At 37.4% G+C, this 22,556-nt stretch overlaps 2 protein-coding genes across 9 annotated transcripts; one reads left to right on the top strand and one right to left on the bottom strand.

Annotated features, from left to right (window-relative positions):
* The first annotated feature begins 7,884 nt into the window (after positions 1-7,884).
* Positions 7,885-19,027, top strand: LOC107708407 (lymphocyte-specific helicase-like). 8 transcript variants are annotated; one of them, XM_016512618.1, is made up of 24 exons: positions 7,885-7,903; positions 8,063-8,200; positions 8,282-8,379; positions 8,476-8,579; positions 10,458-10,580; positions 11,858-11,911; positions 12,013-12,037; positions 12,160-12,221; positions 12,306-12,344; positions 12,625-12,849; positions 13,216-13,398; positions 13,516-13,659; positions 13,893-14,089; positions 14,208-14,304; positions 14,448-14,609; positions 14,991-15,142; positions 15,230-15,374; positions 15,471-15,554; positions 16,115-16,234; positions 16,554-16,670; positions 17,793-17,952; positions 18,090-18,186; positions 18,309-18,385; positions 18,515-19,026. In XM_016512618.1, the coding sequence occupies exons 2-24, from the start codon at positions 8,193-8,195 to the stop codon at positions 18,604-18,606; spliced, it is 2,565 nt and encodes an 854-aa protein (XP_016368104.1). In that variant the 5' UTR covers positions 7,885-7,903; positions 8,063-8,192; the 3' UTR covers positions 18,607-19,026. The 8 variants fall into 8 exon arrangements, with proteins under 8 accessions (XP_016368104.1, XP_016368103.1, XP_016368100.1 ...); XM_016512617.1 differs by lacking the exon at positions 7,885-7,903 and adding an exon at positions 7,907-7,953; XM_016512616.1 differs by lacking the exon at positions 7,885-7,903 and adding an exon at positions 7,915-7,964.
* On the bottom strand, positions 18,795-22,521 carry LOC107708409 (coiled-coil domain-containing protein 110-like). Its single transcript, XM_016512622.1, has 2 exons — positions 20,443-22,521; positions 18,795-19,177 (listed from the first exon to the last, which is right to left on the bottom strand). Exons 1-2 carry the CDS (start codon positions 22,217-22,219, stop codon positions 19,128-19,130), a joined length of 1,827 nt encoding a protein of 608 aa, XP_016368108.1. The 5' UTR covers positions 22,220-22,521; the 3' UTR covers positions 18,795-19,127.
* Between the last annotated feature and the right edge of the window lie 35 nt (positions 22,522-22,556).

The following is a 22,556-nucleotide window of genomic DNA, read 5'->3' as shown; positions in this document are numbered from 1 at the left end:
TATTAAATATTTCAGTCCAAGCAGATTTGGAGTAAGCAGAACCATATGGGTCTCCAGTTGTACAAAGATCTTTTGAATTAATACTTTTGCTGATAGTAAGGGCATATCTGGTTCAGATGTCCAAATTTGTATTCTGTTTGACACACTGCCATTTTTCTATTCTTAAATCAGATGGTTTTCATGGTTCAGTTTCAGGTGTTCCCTGCGGTACTGATGAAAACCAGAGATACATTTCATGACAACATTCGTACTGCCTGCAGTCACCAAGCCCCAGAGCACCTTGTGTTTGATATTCTGTCACATGATAATCATAATTTCCTTGATGAGATCAGACAGAGCAGTGTATTTTCAGCTTACAGCTGCAGTGAAGCCGGATGGACCCCCCGTCACACCCCAAACATAATTTTCCCTAGCATTTTCCTTAATCTCATTTCCTCAAATTGAGGACAGTGCAACAAAGGCATCAAATGAAAAGCGGGCATCAGTTGAAAGTACATTTTTCCTACATCGAGTGAGGATGTGTTTTTCTTCTTTGGAGATTTGTTTACCAGATTTTGGGTTTTCCTTTTTATTATTTTGTGGGTAGGCATCCATTTATATGTGTTTATCAACTGCTCAGATCAGTCCAATTTGTGTGTACGTGCTTGACATTAAAGAGGATGTTGCCTAAACCAAGAATAACCAAATTAGTGGTAATTTACTTCCAGAAATCCTGACACTGTGAGTGATTGGGAATATAGTTGTTTTGATGTTTTTCTTCTAAGAAAAACATGTGAGCTATCAGCATTTCTGCCATCCTAAATCAGACGTGATTACATTTGGCTTTTCCTCGGTTTCAGAGGTGTTGATTTTACTCCAGGCCAGTGTTTACATGAGTATTACAGGAATTGGGTCAGACTTGGATAGGGGTGGGGGCTTCACAAACTCAGTCAGATATCTGTGACCTTAGTTATTCAATTATTCTTCATGTTATCTTAAGTAACACTGAGCACTTTTAATAAATGTGACTGCATGCCTTTCTGATGGTGTTTGACTGGGTGAAAACATATTAGGTTTTCCAAACCTTTGACATGTCATGAAATTCTACAATCCAGGGTGCATCACTGGAAAAACAGAAAAACAGATTCTCCCCAAACTGAGAAGTCTCTCTTAGAAGCTGAGAAAATGCTGAAAATATATTTGATTAAAAAAAATGTTTTATAGACTTTGGATTTATTTATTTAAATGGATAGTGCATTCTGCATCGTGCTACCTCAATTCAAATTAAGGAATTTCAATTGAATTTAAAAGCATTCTCAATTCTGTTCAGAACAGCACACTGTTTGTTTGGTCAACTTTTAGAGGAGAACAGGGGAGAAAGCAACAAAACTCCAAATTTGATTTCATGGGGGTCTTTATCTGATGGAAAAATGTTCTTACTATTAACATCTGTTTGGTCAGGACTTGTTAAGGGTTTATCAGGTAACAAGCTGAGCCTTGTTGGCAACAGCACAGCATATGGATAAGGTAGGAGCAGCTGTTTTTCCAGTCTCCCATTCATAAAACAAAGACAGGAGAAATAAAAATATCTCTTCAGTCTGAAAATCTCCCTGCTGTCTATGCACATTTAAAATGATGACATCACTGGCTCCACCAGTGTGAGGTTTATTCTCAGGTTTTCCTCAAGCATCAACACTTGTCTTATACATCGTCATTTGATCTCTTAAACAGTGAATAAACCCATATTTGTCTTGAACAAGAGGACAATAAAGCCGGCCTTTAAGCGGATGAATGATGAGAACAGGAAACCTTGAAGTGTTTGCTACAAAGACTCAGACAAGTTCCCTCATGCAAACTCCTTCATTGTTGCCACAAGATGAAGAACAATGTGGGCAGAGGACAATGGAGGCACTACGCTCTAGAAAAATGAAGACAGGGAACAAAGTGAGCTTACAGTGGGCCAACACCTCCAAGCAGCAAGAAAGATTTGGAGAAATGCAGCATTCCATCACTAGCTCACCAATGGATCCTCTGCAGTGAATGGGTGCCGTCAGAATGAGAGTCCAAACAGCTGATAAAAACATCACAATAATCCACAAGCAATCCATTTTTAACTTTAAACAGCCACTTCTGGTCAAAATACAAGAGCTAGTACTGTAACAGTACTTGATCTGTGCACATTTCCCTCCTGATTCAGACGAGGTGACTTTTTCACCGTGGAAAACTTTATTAGAGGACTCGTATTTTAGCCAGAAACAACGGTTTAGAGGTGAAAAAGGTCTTAATGGTGGATCTGTTTCTTACAAACACTCAACTTTTCACTTCACAGAATGTTAATTGATGGACTGGATTACTTGTGTATTATTGTCATGTTTTTATCAACTGTTTGGACTCTCATTCTGACGGCACCCATTCACTGCAGAGGATCCACTGGTGAGCAAGTGACATAATGCTAAATTTCTCCAAATCTGTTCAGATGAAGAAACAAACTCATCTAAATCTTGAACAGTTGAGTCAATTTTCAGCAAATTTTCATTATGAGTGAACTATTCCTTTCAGGAATACATATTTACAAATGTCAATAAGGTTGGAAGCTATAGATCAGTGAGAGAAGAATAAAAGAAAGAGGCACTTTTAAAAGTCTAAAATAACAGAGATGCAATGGAGGAAATGGGTTAATAGGTCATTTCCATACGTTTACAGGCAGCCAGCTGTCCACGATAACCTTCCTGATAGCCCGGATGTATCCCTTCTACTCCAACTTAACACGCCCTGCACATGTACGACCACCATTTTTCAACCTATACATGTTATTCTGAAAGAATGCATAGTCGAAAGTCTCCTCTTACACTCCATTGTTTGGTTATCGCCCCTCCTGCATATTTCAGTTGATCATTTGCTAGGTGAACATAGACATATTCTAACACTATGCTTGACCTTACTGTCAAGATCTTTATGTTACACCAAAATATATAAATCATGTGGTGTTTGGTCAGTACAAATAGCAATGAATATTGGATTTTCAGTTATCGAAATATCAAGTTATTGAATATTAAGTTTTTGTATTTAACATCTTGTCTTTGTTTGGTTAGGAAAGTATCATCACCAAAAAAAAAAAAAAAAAAATTAAAGGTTAGGAAAGTTTCAAACCAAAAAAAAAAAAAAAAAAAAATCTTCAAAAATGGTTCACTGATCAAAAACCTTCTTGATTGGTATTTTTAATGAAGATGATTTTTCAGTTCAAGTCATCTTTGTTGAGTGACAAATCCCCATTGTTGAATGTACAGTAAGCCTACAGTAACATTCATTTTAGCTAAGTTGCAAATTCAGAATATGAAACTTTTTATATAATGGATGCATAAATGGTTCAAATGGTCAAACAGATTTTTTTCCAGTAAAACTTTACAGTAAGGTTTTGTTTGTTAACATTAGTTAACATGAACAAATAATGACCAATACAGCATTTATTAATCTCAGTAAGAAATGTTTAAAATCGAAAGTTGTATCTGTTAACATTAGTTAATCCACTGTAAACTAGCATGAACAAACAATGAACAAATCTAATTTTATTAACAAATAACAAAGATTAATAAGTAAAAACAGACTGCTCATTGTTAGTATGTTAGCTAATGCATTAACTAACGTTACCAAATTAGACCTTATTGTAAATTCTTCTTTCTTCATTTAGGCTAATATAGACTGTGACCTGTATGGGAAATGTAAATTGATTAAAATCCACAAGCTATGTTCATTTATTTTATGCCTTTTACTTTTTATGATGACCTGAATGAATGAAAACCTTCCCATACACATTCTTTTCCATTACTGGATGTGGGGCTATTAGATTTCAAGCATAATTTGGGCAGATCTGGCCTCAGGCTCCTGTGGCATCTGCAGCGGTGCATTCTTCAAGATGGAAGAAAGGGAGGAAGGCCGAAGAATCACTGAGCACACACTCTCCCAAAGGAAAGATAAGACTGCTCTGGGACAGTGCGCAGGAGGGAGTCCTGTCCTTTGACGAAAAGCTGTTTTGTAAAGGGATCTGCTCTTTTCAAGCGTGAAGAATTTCAGAGCCACCTTTTTCACTACTGCTGGCTAATGCTCAGTGTCCACTGAGTGTGCACTCAAAATCAAATTAAAGGCCATAAAGCATGAGCTGACATGTTTTTCAGCAAAGTTCAATTATAGTCATTGATTATGAATTACTAAAACAGTTAAATGAACATTTAGCAGAATGGTGTTTATGTTTGTTATCCAGATCCACACTTTAGTAGGCTATACAATGTAAAAACACAGTCTTCAAATTACTTTTCTGAATAAAACTGTTGTGAGATGTAGAATAGTATTGGGCAATAAAATAATTAAGTCTGCAATTAATACAGACGAGCAGTGTAGACAAATTAATTATAGACTAGAGTGTAAAACAATTCAAGAATAGAAAGTATATAAAGATTTTAAGATTTTACAATTTTAAGATTTTAAGAGTTTATAAAGATTTTTATTGTAAATACATCCACATACACATAATATGGGTTCAATAGCCAATAGTAGGTCCAGGCTCACCTAATTTGAACTGGACAAGTAGTATGAACCAAATAAAAGCAGAAAGGTAACTCTCTGCTGGCACCTTGTGGTTAATTCCACATGGGGATAAATCCAAGGAGTTGCCAGTAGTTTACAGAGTTTTAAGGCACTCTTAGTATTTAATTGTTACATGGATTGAAATGAAATTCTAAAATATTTTTTTTAATGCCTCAAAACAAGGAGAAATGGTAACATTTTACAATAAGGTTCCATTAGTTATGTTACTTAATGTATTAACGAACAAACAATGAACAATACATTTACAGTATAGTTATTAATCTTTGTTAATGTTAGTTGATAGTTAATGAAAATATAGTTGTTCACTGTTAGTTCATGTTAATTCAAAGTGCATTAACAAATGTTAACAAGCGCAACTTTTGATTTTAACAATGCATTAGTAAATGTTGAAATTAACATTTTAATAAATGCTGTAGAAGTATTGGTCATGCTTAGTTCATGTTAATTCAAGTAGTTAATTAATTTTAACTAATGAACCTTATTGTAAAGTGTTACCGGAGAAACTTTAACAAATCTACATTTGTGTATATAAAACTTGACTACAATCAACATATTATTGCACAGAAATGCAATCTCTTTCTATTTGTAAAGACACCAAATTTAAAAATTTTATAGTCAAAGGCCGGCATTACATTTTTTGTCTTCACGAAAGGTAACTCTCTGCTGGCACCTTGTGGTTAATTCCACATGGGGGATAAATCCAAGGAGTTGCCAGTAGTTTACAGAGTTTTAAGGCACTCTTAGTATTTAATTGTTATATGGATTGAAATGAAATTCTAAAATAATTTTTTTAATGCCTCAAAACAAGGAGAAATGGTAACATTTTACAATAAGGTTCCATTAGTTATGTTACTTAATGTATTAACGAACAAACAATGAACAATACATTTACAGTATAGTTATTAATCTTTGTTAATGTTAGTTGATAGTTAATGAAAATATAGTTGTTCACTGTTAGTTCATGTTAATTCAAAGTGCATTAACAAATGTTAACAAGCGCAACTTTTGATTTTAACAATGCATTAGTAAATGTTGAAATTAACATTTTAATAAATGCTGTAGAAGTATTGGTCATGCTTAGTTCATGTTAATTCAAGTAGTTAATTAATTTTAACTAATGAACCTTATTGTAAAGTGTTACCGGAGAAACTTTAACAAATCTACATTTGTGTATATAAAACTTGACTACAATCAACATATTATTGCACAGAAATGCAATATCTTTGTATTTGTAAAGACACCAAATTTAAAAATGTTATAGTCAAAGGCCGGCATTACATTTTTTGTCTTCACCCACTCATACAAACTGTGTATGACGTAACAATAGTACAACTGTAAAAAAAAAAGAAAAGAAAAGGAGAGATTATCTTTCAGACAGAAAGTACATACATTACAATCCAAATTAAATCTCATTATAAGAAATTCATTGCATGGATAAATGTCAATATTTGTTTTGAAGTGTACTTCTTTCATTTTAGGTAAATGACAGGTATCTTTGATAGTGTCAGCTTTTGAAAACCTCTCAGATAAAACATTTATTTTAACAGGAAGAGGAAAACAGTCTATTGTAATTAGTGATCTCAAAACATTGTTATTACATTCATCATCCAGGAAATTATAATGGTCAATAAACAAATCAAGAAATGTATTTATTACAGGTATTACAGAAGAGTAATTTCAATTAAATGTCTCAAAGCTACAGGGATAGAGTTGACAGCTAAAGAAAGTTGTCTATATGAACAATCCATATGCATAATCGTAAATATACAATTTAAGGGAGGGATAATCGTTTATTATAAATAAATACGACTGTGATTGGTGCATAACAGTGATTTTAACTTGAGAAATGTGTTTTATGCACGTCATGAAGCGGAGTACCACCTCTCGTTGCTCTAATTAATGATACTTTGTCATGTTCTTTCATAGTAGCCTATTTACATATTTTTTACGTTGTAGTAAAATTGATGAGAGCACTGCCAGATCTGACAGAACGTGACCCAGGTAGTGCATCGAGCTCTACTTTACTATTTGCATCTTCCAAACAGGTTTGAGCGTTCCACCTCCAACAGAGATGTTCAGCCGCCTCAGCAGGAACTTCTCGTGGGCTTTTAAGAATAGCGGATTTCAGTGTATGAGTAAAATGTGGATATCTTCGGAGATTTTCACGCTTTGTTCTGCGAATCTGAATGCACTTTGTTTCTAGAAATGCAAGTTACCCCATATGAAGTTCCTTGAGGGAAACCGTCGATTGAAAATGTTTTAGGGCGTTAAGACTAAACAGCTCTACATAAATACTCGTGTGTGTGTGTGTGTGTGTGTACCTACTTAACCATATTTTTGGGGACAAATTTGTACCCAAAAGTGAGCAAAACCTGACAAAATCGCCAAAAACCTCAATTTGGGGACATCCTCATTTGTGAAACTGGTATAAAAAATAAAGTAAACATTTTTTTTTTTTCAAATTGTAAAAATGCAGAAAGTGTTCTGTGAGGGTATAGGGGTGGGTTTAGGCTAACAAGTGTATAACTATCTGTATATAATAACAAATAGCTAAGTAAACGTGTGTGTGTGTGTGCCGGATAGATCAAACAATACTCTGAACCTCAACACAGAAACCTCACTTTGCACTGAATGAACTTCTTCTTCTTCTTCTTTTAATTTTATTGGCGGTTGGCAAACCAACTTAAATTTGCATTTACCGCTACTTACTGGACTGGCGTGTGGGCAGTACTTTGAAAGAAAGGACAAGGAGAGAAAAAAATAAAAAATTATAAAAATATATATATATATTTTTTCCCCCTATATATTTTATCTATCTTATCTATTAAATTATTTCACTTATCCCAGTATTTTCAAATAATTCATTAGGAGACTATGTATTTCCCTAGACATTGTTTTTCCTAGCAGATTTCCCACTGTCATGTTTTGTTTTCCAACTTGTGTTTCTAACTCCCTTCTTTCTTCTTCATACCTTTTACAATCTAATAAAATATGTTTTCACTGAATGAACTGTACTTTCGCGGGAAATATCAACTAGGCTGTTTGCATACGCACCGTAGTATAAGGGGTGGATATTAATAGGTCTCAAACCTTTCGACTTATTTAGAATGTTGTTGGCGAGAAGAAGCCTCCAGTGTCTTTAGAGTGTTTACTTTTTACGGTCTGAATCAATATGTTGATTTATTATTGCAATAAAGCGAATCATTAAACAAGCAAAGTTAGACCTGCCCCCCTCCAAATGTGAGCTGTAATGGTTTGGTCCACAGTGGCGCGAAACGCCTCGCGCCCAGCTCCACGAAGTTCACGTTGCAGCAGGCGCGAGGTTGGTGTGTTTACCGGCTGCGTGACTGGACCTCAGCTTTTACCAGAGTGGTTGTATAATTGTATATTTTGCGAAGAAAAAGCCTCAATTCGGGTGCATTTATACTATATGCATTCCGTTCTGCGGTTACAAAACGCTTGTGTCTTTGTTGTGTGTTAGGTAATTGGGTCATTAGTTATAGACATATTTGCTCTGCATACTAAACTGCACTGCAGACGTTTGGCGAGGTTTGAGAGACGTGGACAATAGAGTTTAATTCTACAGCCGTTTTACCCAGAAAGCAGCAGAAATGAGTGGGTAAGTGTGTCTAATGTGCATTAGGTATGAGTTGTTGGCAGAGCCGTATTCCATTATTGACTACATGTTCACATGTTGTAGCATTGTCAAAGAAGAAACACGCAGTGTGTCTCCTCACTGCCCCAAACCCAACGAATCTGAAGAGCCAGAAGGTACTGCAGTGGAGGAGAGCACTAGTGGTAGGTCAACACTATTCGCAGTGCATGGTGGCAGACCTGCCTGTGCAAGCCCATGCAGCCTTCAGTCTAATTTCAGTAATCCCCTGCATTTTACAGAAAAAAGCCAGCATGGAGAGATTGTCATTACAAAGGAGATGGAGGAGGAGGAGGAGCATTTAGTGGAGGAGGGAGAGAAGAAAGAAAGAGAAATGATGGAAGAGGTAAACGGCTTTCCCACACATGGGAAAGCCATAAGGCAAAATTAGTTTTTATGTATGCAATCCCTATAAAGTGATATTGTATCCTTAGTCAGTATTATTAACGTAATGAACAGTAATTAGAAATGTTTTTTTTTTTTTTAAGTGTGGGACCCTTGAGTCTCCCTGTTGCCCTGTTTTGCAAAAATCTCTATTTTTATAAATTAAGTATAATTTACACTGGAATCTGAGGTTCACTTTATCAGCAAATGTCTATATTAATAACTGCATGCTGTTTTAACAGGCCTTAAAGGTGCATTTACCGCCACCTACTGGACTGGAGTGTGGGCAGTACTTTGAAAGAAAGGACAAGGAGAGAAAAAAATAAAAAATTATAAAAATATATATATATTTTTTTTCCCCCTATATATTTTATCTATCTTATCTATTAAATTATTTCACTTATCCCAGTATTTTCAAATAATTCATTAGGAGACTATGTATTTCCCTAGACATTGTTTTTCCTAGCAGATTTCCCACTGTCATGTTTTGTTTTCCAACTTGTGTTTCTAACTCCCTTCTTTCTTCTTCATACCTTTTACAATCTAATAAAATATGTTTTCACTGAATGAACTGTACTTTCGCGGGAAATATCAACTAGGCTGTTTGCATACGCACCGTAGTATAAGGGGTGGATATTAATAGGTCTCAAACCTTTCGACTTATTTAGAATGTTGTTGGCGAGAAGAAGCCTCCAGTGTCTTTAGAGTGTTTACTTTTTACGGTCTGAATCAATATGTTGATTTATTATTGCAATAAAGCGAATCATTAAACAAGCAAAGTTAGACCTGCCCCCCTCCAAATGTGAGCTGTAATGGTTTGGTCCACAGTGGCGCGAAACGCCTCGCGCCCAGCTCCACGAAGTTCACGTTGCAGCAGGCGCGAGGTTGGTGTGTTTACCGGCTGCGTGACTGGACCTCAGCTTTTACCAGAGTGGTTGTATAATTGTATATTTTGCGAAGAAAAAGCCTCAATTCGGGTGCATTTATACTATATGCATTCCGTTCTGCGGTTACAAAACGCTTGTGTCTTTGTTGTGTGTTAGGTAATTGGGTCATTAGTTATAGACATATTTGCTCTGCATACTAAACTGCACTGCAGACGTTTGGCGAGGTTTGAGAGACGTGGACAATAGAGTTTAATTCTACAGCCGTTTTACCCAGAAAGCAGCAGAAATGAGTGGGTAAGTGTGTCTAATGTGCATTAGGTATGAGTTGTTGGCAGAGCCGTATTCCATTATTGACTACATGTTCACATGTTGTAGCATTGTCAAAGAAGAAACACGCAGTGTGTCTCCTCACTGCCCCAAACCCAACGAATCTGAAGAGCCAGAAGGTACTGCAGTGGAGGAGAGCACTAGTGGTAGGTCAACACTATTCGCAGTGCATGGTGGCAGACCTGCCTGTGCAAGCCCATGCAGCCTTCAGTCTAATTTCAGTAATCCCCTGCATTTTACAGAAAAAAGCCAGCATGGAGAGATTGTCATTACAAAGGAGATGGAGGAGGAGGAGAAGCATTTAGTGGAGGAGGGAGAGAAGAAAGAAAGAGAAATGATGGAAGAGGTAAACGGCTTTCCCACACATGGGAAAGCCATAAGGCAAAATTAGTTTTTATGTATGCAATCCCTATAAAGTGATATTGTATCCTTAGTCAGTATTATTAACGTAATGAACAGTAATTAGAAATGTTTTTTTTTTTTTTAAGTGTGGGACCCTTGAGTCTCCCTGTTGCCCTGTTTTGCAAAAATCTCTATTTTTATAAATTAAGTATAATTTACACTGGAATCTGAGGTTCACTTTATCAGCAAATGTCTATATTAATAACTGCATGCTGTTTTAACAGGCCAGACAGTCGTGGGAGAAAGATTCTCAAGAAATGCGCTTCAGAAGACTTCAGCACCTTTTGGAGAAAAGCAACATTTACTCAAAGTTTCTGCTCACAAAGATGGAACAGCAGCAGCAAGATGTGAGTATTTTGTTTAAAGACAGGAAAGAGCTGTCACAAAAGGACGTTTATCTGGTGAAGTGGCACGGAAGCAGATGTTTGCGAGCAGAGGGCTGTGAAGAAGCAAATCGAATGCCGCCAGGGCTCTGCACCACCTGCCCCTGTTGTGAAGTTAGATAGTGTCCGGTTTCTTTTAATTTAAGGCTGTAAAGATCAGGGTAGATTTAAAGGGGTCATATGATGTTGCTAAAAAGAACATTATTTTGTGTATTTGATGTAATTAAATGTTTATGCGGTTTAAGGTTAAAAAAACACATTAATTTCCACATACTGTACATTATTGTTTCTCCTCTATGCCCCGCCTTTCTGAAACGCCTCGATTTTTAGTTAGCTCATCGGTCTGAAAAAGCGAGGTGTGCTGTGATTGGCCAGCTATCCAGTGCGTTGTGATTGGCCGAATACCTCAAGCGTGTGACCGAAATGTTACGCCCCTCACCATACTGTTGATGATGCCCTGTCTGGCCGGAGTGACGAGACAAAAACATTAAAACCCATTATAAACGAGGCATTTGTTGCATGTGATGTAGGTATGTGGGGGCGTGTTAGAACGAGCCGTTTTAGGTAGGCGTGGTTGACTCTTAACTTTTATAAAGAATATCTCTTTGGATTTGAGACTTTAGTCTTTGCAACTTTACAGATCTTTTTTATGCACCAAGAGCTTGTAACACTCCAAAGAGAAAGGAAAAATTTAAATCGCATCATATGACCCTTTTAAAACCAGCCTCTTTCCTTTACGCTCTTCCTGGAAGCATTTGTGAAATCCACTTAACTATCCACCTTATTTTTAACTTAAGAGCGAATACGGCCATTGTAACTTGAATGTGCAAAGCTTCTGGTGTCATTCACCTGCAGTTATTTTACTGTACAAAAACAGTCTGTTTTATATTGCTGACTGGTATTTATCCTGTTGTTTTAATTTATTGTCTATATATTTATAAGCATAAATGCACTATTTTGTAACGCAAATAGTTTTGCTCTTACTGCACTATTATTCTATAGTTATTTACCTATAGTGGCTAATGAATAAAGTCTCACACTTTCACAGAAAATGGCTTATTTCTGCATTGAAAATTAAGGTGAATGAAAATTCAATGATTGTCGAGTTCTTATTCTTTCAGTTCTTAATGATAGAGAGTTGCAGAATGCTCACAATATCAGCTGTATTATTGACATTGCAATTGTGCTTGTGAAGTAATTGATAATTCCATTTTGATTTACTTTTTTGTTTTTAAATACAGGAAAGAATTAAAAAAGAGAGACTGGAAAAGAAAGCTGCTAGTCAGAAGCAAAAGGTAAGTTTGGGTTCATGCTTTATTACATTTTTCTCCATGTAGAAAAAGATGGATAAACGAGTTGTAATTCTCAAATTTCATGGTTTATTTTTCCCCCACAGGGAAATGATAAAAAGACTGTAAAAGGTAGGATTCAAAGATTGCATTTCAATACAGGGTATTAATTGTGATCCTGTAATATTAAAATATAAAAAAGTAAGATGTCTGATGTGCAGTCAATAATTCTGATCTGTTTGTTACATGTGAAGTTGAAAGAAAAAAGCGTGAAAGGGAAGATGATTACAAAATCGCAGATGTTATGACCAAAGAGGTGAGTCTTCAGTGTAGTTTGTTTTTCAGTGACACCATTAATGTCTGTTATGTTACTGATGTGGATTTTTTTTTTCTCTTTAAGGAAATTCTCTCAAAAGCCAAAAAACCAAAATTGGAAGAGGTAAAGTTTTATATTTTATTGTGCCATCAGACATTGTGAAGTCAGTATTATCTTTATTGAAACTGTTGTAAAATGCTGATAAAACACATCTGTGAGCTCACATTCTTTATTAATGCCAAGTTTATACATTTCTTGGCAACCATATACAAACTACAGTTGCACTAGTTAACAACATTTTATTAAATTACATGTTATTGTTATAATATTTAATAATGTAATTATTGAATTTGAACATTGTTGTCTTAATACTGTTTTTCTTTTTTTGATTTCTTTTCTGAAGGAGGCTCATTCATCAGTAAAACTGGAAGCTGAGGATATAGAGAAGATGAGCGACACCAATTCTGATATTAAAGGCCGGCTGTCTGAGACTTTGCGGGAAAATAGCAAGCAGATGCTGGATCTAGAAAGAACCGTGAATGGCCAACCTGTGCCTGCACAGCAGCCCAAACTCTTCACTGGGGGTGTGATGAGGTTGTACCAGGTGGAAGGCATAGAGTGGCTAAGGGTATGTGAGCAGACCTGAATGTGTAGATGACCAGCAGAGGGCAGTATATTTATTCTCCAGTGTCTGGATTTAGAACTGGATTAAATATTCATTTTAAAGGGGTCCTATTATGCTTTTTCACTTTTTCAACTTTAGTTAGTCTGTAATGTTTCTGTTTGAGCATAAAAAAGATATGCAAAGTTATCAAAATCAAGACTTTGTAAAAGAGCATAATAGGGACCCCTTTAATATTGTGTGTATCCTCTGAACAGCCTAAAAAGGGAAAACCAAACACATCTCTTATACTTGTGAGTTGCAAAACAAGGATGTTGGGTGAATGTATTATGTTTGTATAATAGCTAATAAACGTGTCTGTCTGCTTTGCAGATGCTGTGGGAGAATGGTATCAATGGTATCCTGGCTGATGAAATGGGTCTTGGGAAGACCATACAGTGCATCGCCCATATTGCAATGATGGTTGAGAAGAAGGTCCTTGGGCCCTTTCTAGTTGTGGCTCCATTGTCCACTCTTCCAAACTGGATCTCAGAATTCAAGCGCTTCACCCCAGAGGTGTGAAACAATAACTGTTGTTCATCTTTATTGAAATGATTGCTTTGAAAAATGCCAACAGTTTGAGAGGTTTCTGTAGATTGACTGACTCTTTCGTTCTTGTTTTCAATGTTTAAGGTGTCTGTCCTGCTGTATCACGGTCCACAAAAAGAGAGGATGGACCTGGTGAAAAAGATTCGTCAGCCGCAGGGGCCTTTCAGAATGTGTCCTGTTGTTGTTACATCTTTTGAAATAGCCATGAGAGACAGGAAGATTCTACAGGTAAACAGATCTGGCATTGCATTGTTTTACTTGCATACAAAATTTGTCTTGTGCACAGTTCATCGGGAAAAGAGTATACGTTCAGTCTTTCATGAATGTAATTCTGCCCATTCTGCCACTTAAGCGAAGATTTATGCAAAAGTGGTGAATTTATAACATCAAATTTGAATCCTGATAAGCACAAAGCAGTTTTGAAGTGCATGAATGGAGTGTTCTCATGTTTGTCTCCACAGCGTTTCCACTGGAACTATATGATTGTGGATGAGGGCCACAGGATTAAAAACCTGAACTGTCGGCTGGTGCAAGAACTAAAGATGCTGATGACTGACAACAAACTACTGCTGACAGGAACCCCCCTGCAGAATAACCTGTCAGAGCTGTGGTCTCTCCTCAACTTCCTCCTTCCAGATGTGTTTGATGACCTGAAGAGGTAAGAAATCAATTGCAAAGGGAATTCATGATACTGATCTCCTCAGTATAAAGAATAGAGGATTCTCTTGACTCAAAATCAAAAGTTATGTTGTTGTTTTTTCCTTTTCTCCCCTCAGTTTTGAATCATGGTTTGACATTAGCACCATCACTTCAGATGCAGAAAACATTGTGGCTAATGAGCGCGAGCAGAATATCCTTCACATGCTTCATCAGGTATCTTCACCACAATGTTTTGTGGACATTGTCCAAAATGTACATTTTAAATGGTCTTAAGTTAGATATAGGCTGAGCATTAAAAGCATTTACAATTGTTCTGTTCTTTGCTTTTGGTTTTAATGTCATTTTAATGTTTTCAGATCCTCACACCCTTCCTTCTGAGAAGACTAAAGTCAGACGTCACACTGGAGGTTCCCCCTAAGAAAGAGATTGTAGTGTACGCCCCCCTAACCAACAAACAGGAGGCCTTTTACATGGCCATTGTTAACAAGACTATAGCAAAGCTGCTGGGTCAGGAGAAGGTGAGTTGTATTTAGTGGCCTGTTTGCACAAACACAAATGTTAGAAAAAGAAACACTGCAGCTATTCTGGGACACAAAGCTCTGTGCAACTTTTCTTTTCTGACACCTGCTTGTCATGGAGAAGAAAGTTCTACAGTATTTAGTATTTACAACCGTTCGATTTTTGTATCTGCTCTGGTGTTTATCAAACGGCATCAAATACAAGATGCATTAGCATTAAAGATCAGATTCATTGTTCATTCAAATCAAAATGTTTATCACACTGAATATTTGTCTTGGTGTGAACAGATAATAAATGAAAGTTTTAGCAGGAGGAGTGTGGTTGAAGTATGTATTTATTTTTTTCATTATTAATAACATCTGTTATGACACTTCCTTAAGGTTGATTTCGAACCTGTGCCACTAACATCCAGTGGCCGACCAAAGCGCAGGACCAGGAAGGTGGTGGACTATTATGAGTCAAACACTGACTCTGTGAAAGATCTTGAGAAATACCTAGAGAAGGTCCAGAAAGAAATGGACAGTCAGGCAAGGTTTGTCTCTCTTTTTGTATTTACCAATTTTACCTCTGCTTTAAACTCTGTGAGCTTTCTGACATTATATTGTTACGGTCTCCTTAGCTCCAGCCCAGTGGTGGATGTGTCTATGCCAGTTGATGCTCAAGTCAACTTAAAACTGCAAAACATACTGATGCTGCTGAAGAGGTGCTGCAACCATGCTTACTTGATAGAGTATCCTCTGGACCCTGCCACTGGAGAATTTAAGGTACTTTACACATAACTTTGCATGAGTTGGAATGATCTCATCTGATATGAAGGTATTGGCAACAGAACGAGTGCAATAATCATCTCACTGGTACAGATTGATGAGCAGTTAGTGGAAGCATCAGGGAAGTTTCTTATCCTGGACCGAATGCTTCCTGAACTGAAAAAAAGAGGGCACAAGGTAAAGTTCACAATCTCTCATGCATACAATTTAATGATTAACATCTCTATCGGAGTGTCAAACTCCACTGTGGTTATAAGAAAATTTTGCACGCATTTAACCATCTAAATAAAAATGATGTACGTTTAAGTTTAGGGCTGAAAGATATTTAATATTTTTGGCAGAAGTCTCTTATGCTCACCAAGGCTGCATTTGTTTGATCAAAAACACAGGAAAACAGTAATATTGTGAAATACTAAAATTCCTTTAATATTTTGAAATGTAATTTATTCCTGTTATGGCAAAGCTGTATTTTCAGCATCATTACTCCAGTCTTCAGTGTCACATGATCCTTCAGAAATCATTCTAATATGCTGATTTGCTGCTCAAGAAACATTTATTATTATTATTATTATTATAACAATCAAAAACAGCTGTTTAATATTTTGTGGAAAAATTGATACTTTTGTCAGGATTCTGTCACTTTAATGCATCTTTCTGTATAAAAGGATACATGAATGTATGTTTTGGTGGTAGCCATATCAAACACAATTACATCCACATTTTCTTTTTTTAAACAGGTGCTGATTTTCAGCCAGATGACCTCCATATTAGATATTCTAATGGATTATTGTTATCTCCGCGGTTATGACTACAGCCGTCTGGATGGGTCAATGAGCTATGCAGACCGAGATGAGAATGTGAGCAGCAGTTTGTTGAGATGGTCCTCACTGCAGAACACAAGATCAAGGGGGCGTGGCTGGATCAGATCCAACTCCTCCCACCTTACATATACCTAAACCTACCTGTCTCCACCCCCTGATCCCTAAACCCACCCATCTCCACCCCTAAATCTACAATCTCCACCCCCTAGATGTAGATCCAACCCCGCCCCCTGGATCTTTGTTCTGCAGTGAGGGGCTACTGAGTTTGTTGGTTAATACAAATTGCAATCACATTACATATTGTGGGAGTTGTTCTCATTTGACAATTGCTTTTTATAATTTTTCTCTCATGCAGATGAAGACGTTTTCTTCTGATCCGGAGGTGTTCCTCTTCCTCCTAAGCACTCGGGCTGGTGGTCTTGGGATCAACCTCACAGCTGCTGACACAGTCATCATATTTGACAGTGACTGGGTATGATTTTAGATGTGCAACCTGTTCATATGTGACTTGTATGGAGCCCTGCACATGACATGCAGATGAAAAATATTCATTGTGGCCATGAAATTAAGAATTTGTTCCATCATTTTAGTTAAACCATGGCCATTTTGTAATAATTTGTTCCCTCATTTTGTTTTAATTGAAATGAGGGAAAAATTCTTAATTTGTGGCCACTCTAAATTGGTTGGCTTTAAAAGCAAAATAAATAGTTGGATAAAGCCTCTGTTCTTTCATTAAAGGGATAGTTCACCCAAAAATGAAAATTGTCATTAATTACTCACCCTCATGTCGTTCCAAACCCGTAAGACCTTTGTTCATCTTCGGATCACAAATGAAGATATTTTTGACCCTGCATAGACAGCAATATAACTGAAAGGTTCCTAAGTCCAGAAACGTAGCAAGGAGATCTGTAAAATAATCCATGTGACATCAGGGGTTCAACCGTAATTATACGAAGCTACGAGAATACTTTTTGTGCGCAAAAGAAAAAAAAAACTACTTTATTCAACAATTCGTCTCCTCCGCCTGACTCTAGCGCTATTTTGGAGAATATCAGCTGGATGTAAACAACGTATGCTGTTCTGTGTCAGCTGCGTCACGCCGGATCTGTTTCCTACCTTGTGATTTGATCTGAACGAAAACAGCATATCTGCGTGACGCAGCTGACACAGAACAGCATACATTGTTTACGTCCAGCGGATATTCTCCAAAATGACGCTACAGGGTGATGCGGAGGAGACGAATTGTTGAATAAAGTCATTGTTTTTTTTCCGCACAAAGTATTCTCGTAGCTTCGTATAATTACGGTTGAACCCCTGATGTCACATGGATTATTTTACAGATCTCCTTGCTACGTTTCTGGACTTGGGAACATTACAGTTGTATTGCTGTCTATGGGAGGGTCACAGCTCTCAGATTCCATCAAAAATATCTTCATTTGTGTTCCGAAGATGAACGAAGGTCTTACGGGTTTGAAACGACATGAGGGTGAGTCATTAATGACAGAATTTTCATTTTTGGGTGAACTAACCCTTTATTTTTGATTTGAATGAAAAGCCTCATTGTCAGCATACATTTTATGAATTTCATCTTTAGAATCCCCAGGCAGATTTGCAGGCACAGGATCGGTGTCACCGTATTGGGCAAACAAAGCCTGTGATGGTTTATCGCCTCATTACGGCCAACACCATTGATGAGAAGATCCTGGAGAGAGCCTCTGCCAAGAGAAAACTAGAGAAGATGGTCATTCACAAAAGTACGTAGCTATTGCAGAAAATGAGGCATTATCAACCTTTGGATTTGATGAAATGAATCAATTTATTATTATTATATTTTTAATATCTACTTTTTTTGCTGTGACACTACTGACCCCCCCCATATCCGTCTTGTTAGATAAGTTTAAAGGTTCAAAAGCAGAACTCAAACAGACGAAGAGCTGTGTGGATTTAAATGAGCTTGTGGAACTGCTGAAGTCCAGAGATTATGACAGGTACAGACATACATACTGTATATCTGACTGTCACGAGTTTTAATCCATCACAAAGTATTACCAAATTCTGTGTTGTAAGTTGCATCACAATGAATGTTCTGATGTGATTCGTGCTTTTGCAGGGCAGTGAAAGGCACTAAAGGAAAGGTCATCAGTGACAAAGATCTGGAGATCCTGCTGGACCGTAGTGATTTAATGAGTAAGTGCCCTTCACATCTCAGATCTGAATGTCTTTGTAATGTGTGTAGATTCCACTGCTTAGTGATTTTTATAGTGATGCTTTGACATTTTAATGCCCCTTTCATATGAATCAAATCTTCCCTTTCAGATCAAGCCATGAAGCGTGTCAAACAGGAGAAGGACGGGGTGTTTAAAGTTATGGAGACCAAAGATGACAATGGTGACATCAGTCTGTCCTGAGAACACTGACACTTGAAGTCAAAAGTTGGTACCACTGCCTAAACTGATCAAGCAACATAAACTAGTCTAAAAGCTGCCTGCCGGTTCTGCTGAAAGTTTGAGATCTTTTTTTATTTTAGACTTTTATGTTGACCACTGCTGCTTTTAATAAGTCCATCCTTGGTTATGAGTTTTAACATTTAACGTCATTTTTTTTTCATGCCATGTCAACTTTTGTTTTGGGATTAGCACAAAAAAAAAACCAGAATCCCACATTTTGGCTTTTTTGTAAATACTTTCGTACGTTTCATATGTAGCTGTCTGAATAGTAATCGTACATGTAAACCGCTTCAAAGCACTTTGACCTTGTAGAATACTGTAAGAACAAACATTCTTGTTTTGTCATGTTTTCAAAATATAATAAATTTTGTATACAGCATGTGATGTTTATCTAAACCGGCTGTAATTTGCATTTCAAAGAACTTGATGCAGAAATGTTATATTTTTTACAATAGCTGTGGTGGTAGAAAACCAACAGCAGTTCACTTTTGCTGGTTCTCCTCTTCTAGTTTTCTTCTTATGTCCTGAATCACTGCAGGGAAGAAACCATGAGATTATATTTTCATTCCAGTTATAATGAATGCCTTCATGTGACTTAATAAACGTGTATGCTTTGGGTCAGAAGTTTGGGGCTGGTAAGATGAATACAATTCACAATATATTTTAAGTTATTTTAAAGCTGAATTTCCAGCAGCTATTACTCTATAGTGCTTAAATGTGGAAACATTGATACATTTTTGTAGAGAAAGTTCAAAACGGCATTTATTTAAAATAGAAATATGTTGTACAATTAATGTATTTGTCATTTTTGGTCCATTTAATGCACTCCTGCTCCAAAAAAAAAAGTCTTAACTTACTGTCTTTTTGGTCCATTTAATGCACTCCTGCTCCAAAAAAAAAAAAAAGTCTTAACTTACTGTCTTCAAACTTCTGGTGTTCAATGGTGGTGTTCAATTTTAGATTCTGCTCTATTTCTTCTTCACTAATCAAATGAATTTGTGGCATTGACATCGACTGACACTGAGGAAGTGTCAGATTTCAGGGGCCCGTTCTTCGTACGTCGCTTATTACGCAAGTTAATGTTTCTTAAGGGTCAAGATCATGTTATCTGCATCTCCTGCGCTCCATCAAGCCACTCCCATAATATCTGTCATCACTCAAATTAATGCACGACTCTACATTATCCGTATAGCATGTGTGTAAGACTCGAATACAATTATGAAGTAATAATTGTATGACAAATAAATCTTTCAGTGAGTAAAACTGGCTGTGTCTGTAGTATTAAAGACTACACAACATTATTATATTATCTTTAAATTAATTTTTAAATTATTATTTAAAAAAATATTGTCCCTGGATAGGGTACTCTTGTAATAAAGTAGTGGTGGTAGCGGACAGATTTTAAATATAAATTCTGCTTAAAAAGATGCGATCTAATCCTGTTTACATGAAATAAGCCTGCTCCCGAGCAAGTTTACGTTTACGGACCTGTTGCTATGACAGCAACTCCGGGATGAGCTTCGAAGAACCAAACAATCCAAGATCATGCGAAATCATCAACAATCAAATCCAGCTAGTTAGCGACGTACCAAGAACGGGCCCCAGGTCAGAGTTCACATAGCTTGAGCTCTGCTGTAATTAGGGACAAAACAAATACTATATTCAGAAATTCATATGAATTTTTCATCTTAACTTTACTCCTTGATCGTATAATTTGCATCATAAATTAGGCTTTAAAATAGAAAAACGCAAAATATTTAACTAGTAGTCATGTATTTTAGGAATCGGGGCTCATACCATCATCAGGAATCATTCCATCATTGGTGGCTGAGAGCTTCTGAGTGTTTCTTTGATGGTTTGTGGTGATGTCAGTGATGGTCATGGGAGGATCAGCTGCATCCATGTGGCCCATTTTCTGTGTGATTCTGTCACTGAGGCCGAGGTAATCTTTACGCAAGTCTTCCATCTCCGCTAACAGCACCTCTCTCTCTCGCTCCAGCAAACGAATGGCCTCTTGGAGTCGTTCTCCCTCCTTTGTGCTTGCCGTCTCCGACACCATCTTTTCTTTATGAATGCTCTCCAGCCTCTCTGTCAAGACTTGCTTGTCTTTCTTGAGTTTACTGACCATCTCCATCAAAGTCTCACACTCTCTTCTCAAACCATCGGACTGCTGCAGACAGGCTTTCTGCTGCTCCTGCAGCTGAAGTATCTCCACTCTCTGCTTGTTGCGAATCAGTTTCGATTCATATTTCATGGTCTCCACCTGTTGAAGTGCTTTGTCTCTTTCTGTTCGGCACTTTTCCAACTCGGCGTTCAGTTTTTCAATCGTGTCCTGAAATTCCTTGACATTCTTCTTATTGTCAGACTCTTTGGAACGAGCCGCCTGCATGTGCTCCTTGTTCTTCTCCTGAGCTTTACATAAATGTTCTCTGAGGTTTGCAGATTCACTTTTCATGGCTGATGCCTCCTCCTCGAGTCTCCGATTAATGCTGATGTTCTTCTTGTGTTCGGCGTCCATCATCCGCAGCGTCTCTCTACACAAAGCGAGATCTCGTCCTGCTGCATCTCTTTGCTCCTCCAGACGTTTCTGCTTGGTTAGCAGCTCTTGAAACATCTGCTGAAGCTTCTTGAATGATTTTTGACAGCTCTTTTTCTCATTGAGTTCCACGTTGAGTTGGTCCTTCATGGCGTTAGCACGTGTTTTGAGGCGCTCGTATTTCTCCAGCAGTGCTTTAAGCTGTTTCATAGTAGTTTTGTTGTTAATTTTGGCTTCAGCGAGTTCCTTCTTCAAATCTTCAGAGGTTTGCTCAAACCTGGTGGTGATTTCGGTGTTTTTCTGTTCCTCACACTTCAGCTTCTCAGTAATAAGTTGGGTTTCCTTCTCCTTTTGCTTTGACATCTCTTTAATATCCTTCAGTTCTTGTTGCTTGACCAACAACAAATGGACAAGATGTTGATTCTCCAAGTCCTTCTGTTGCAGTTGCTCCTTTACAACCTCAAAGAAGTCGAGATGTTTGCTCTTCTTGTCGGCTCTGCTTTTTTCTCGGCCCTTTGATATTTCCTTCAAAATGACTTTGGGTGGGTTTGAGGAACATTCAACAGATCTTGTTGAATTAGATCTAATAAAGTAACCGAAGGGCAGATGTAAGGCTTTAGAGTTATGATCCATCTGGAAATCATATTTTGACCCAGGGATACTCATCGTAGCCTCTTCTTTTTTCAACAAATCTGCTCCTGCTAGAATTCTTTGTAGGGATTCCATTGTCTGCTCATTAAAATCTTGATTGACATTTCCATTTGTATTTTGCAGTGAACTCTGTCGCACTTTCAAGAACCTGTTTTCAAGCGTATCCGCTGCAGCATGCTGGGATTTAGAAGGGACTTCTTGTCCTTTCTTCCACCGACTAAAAAGCACCTCTTTGTCGTTCGATTGCATTTCACTGCTGATGGCTTCTGGCTGACAGGTGCCCAACTTATCAGGAATTGGTTTGTCACTGTCCTGCTGCGTGTCTTGAATGCCATTAAGTTTACACTTGTGCATAGATCTTCTAGTCCGTTTAATGTCCAGGTCCATGTGAGTTCAGATTCCTTGTACTGCAAGAAATTCAGGCAAGTCATTTGGGCAACAATGCAGGCAATGGTGTTCGAGATTTATTTCTGGTAAGCACTTTATAGATGTTGAAATGAGCCCTTACCTTACTTGCATTACTCCCCAGCATCCAAACCGACTGCAACAGAAGCCTACTGTGCAACTCAATCCCCATTGTTCAAACCGTTTTAAAATGTCTGTCGCCATAGTAACAGGACCAATGCTGGCAACGCCAAGCACTAGGAAAAAGACGTTATAAAAATGGTTCGTTAGCGTCTCCAGAACAAAAGCAGCTATTATCACACGGGTGAGGCTCAACTTA

This window comes from Sinocyclocheilus rhinocerous, unplaced genomic scaffold, assembly GCF_001515625.1.
Source record: "Sinocyclocheilus rhinocerous isolate Xijiao unplaced genomic scaffold, SAMN03320098_v1.1 scaffold295, whole genome shotgun sequence".
Classification (NCBI taxonomy): Eukaryota; Metazoa; Chordata; class Actinopteri; order Cypriniformes; family Cyprinidae; genus Sinocyclocheilus; species Sinocyclocheilus rhinocerous.
This window is presented reverse-complemented; position numbering and strand designations above follow the sequence as displayed.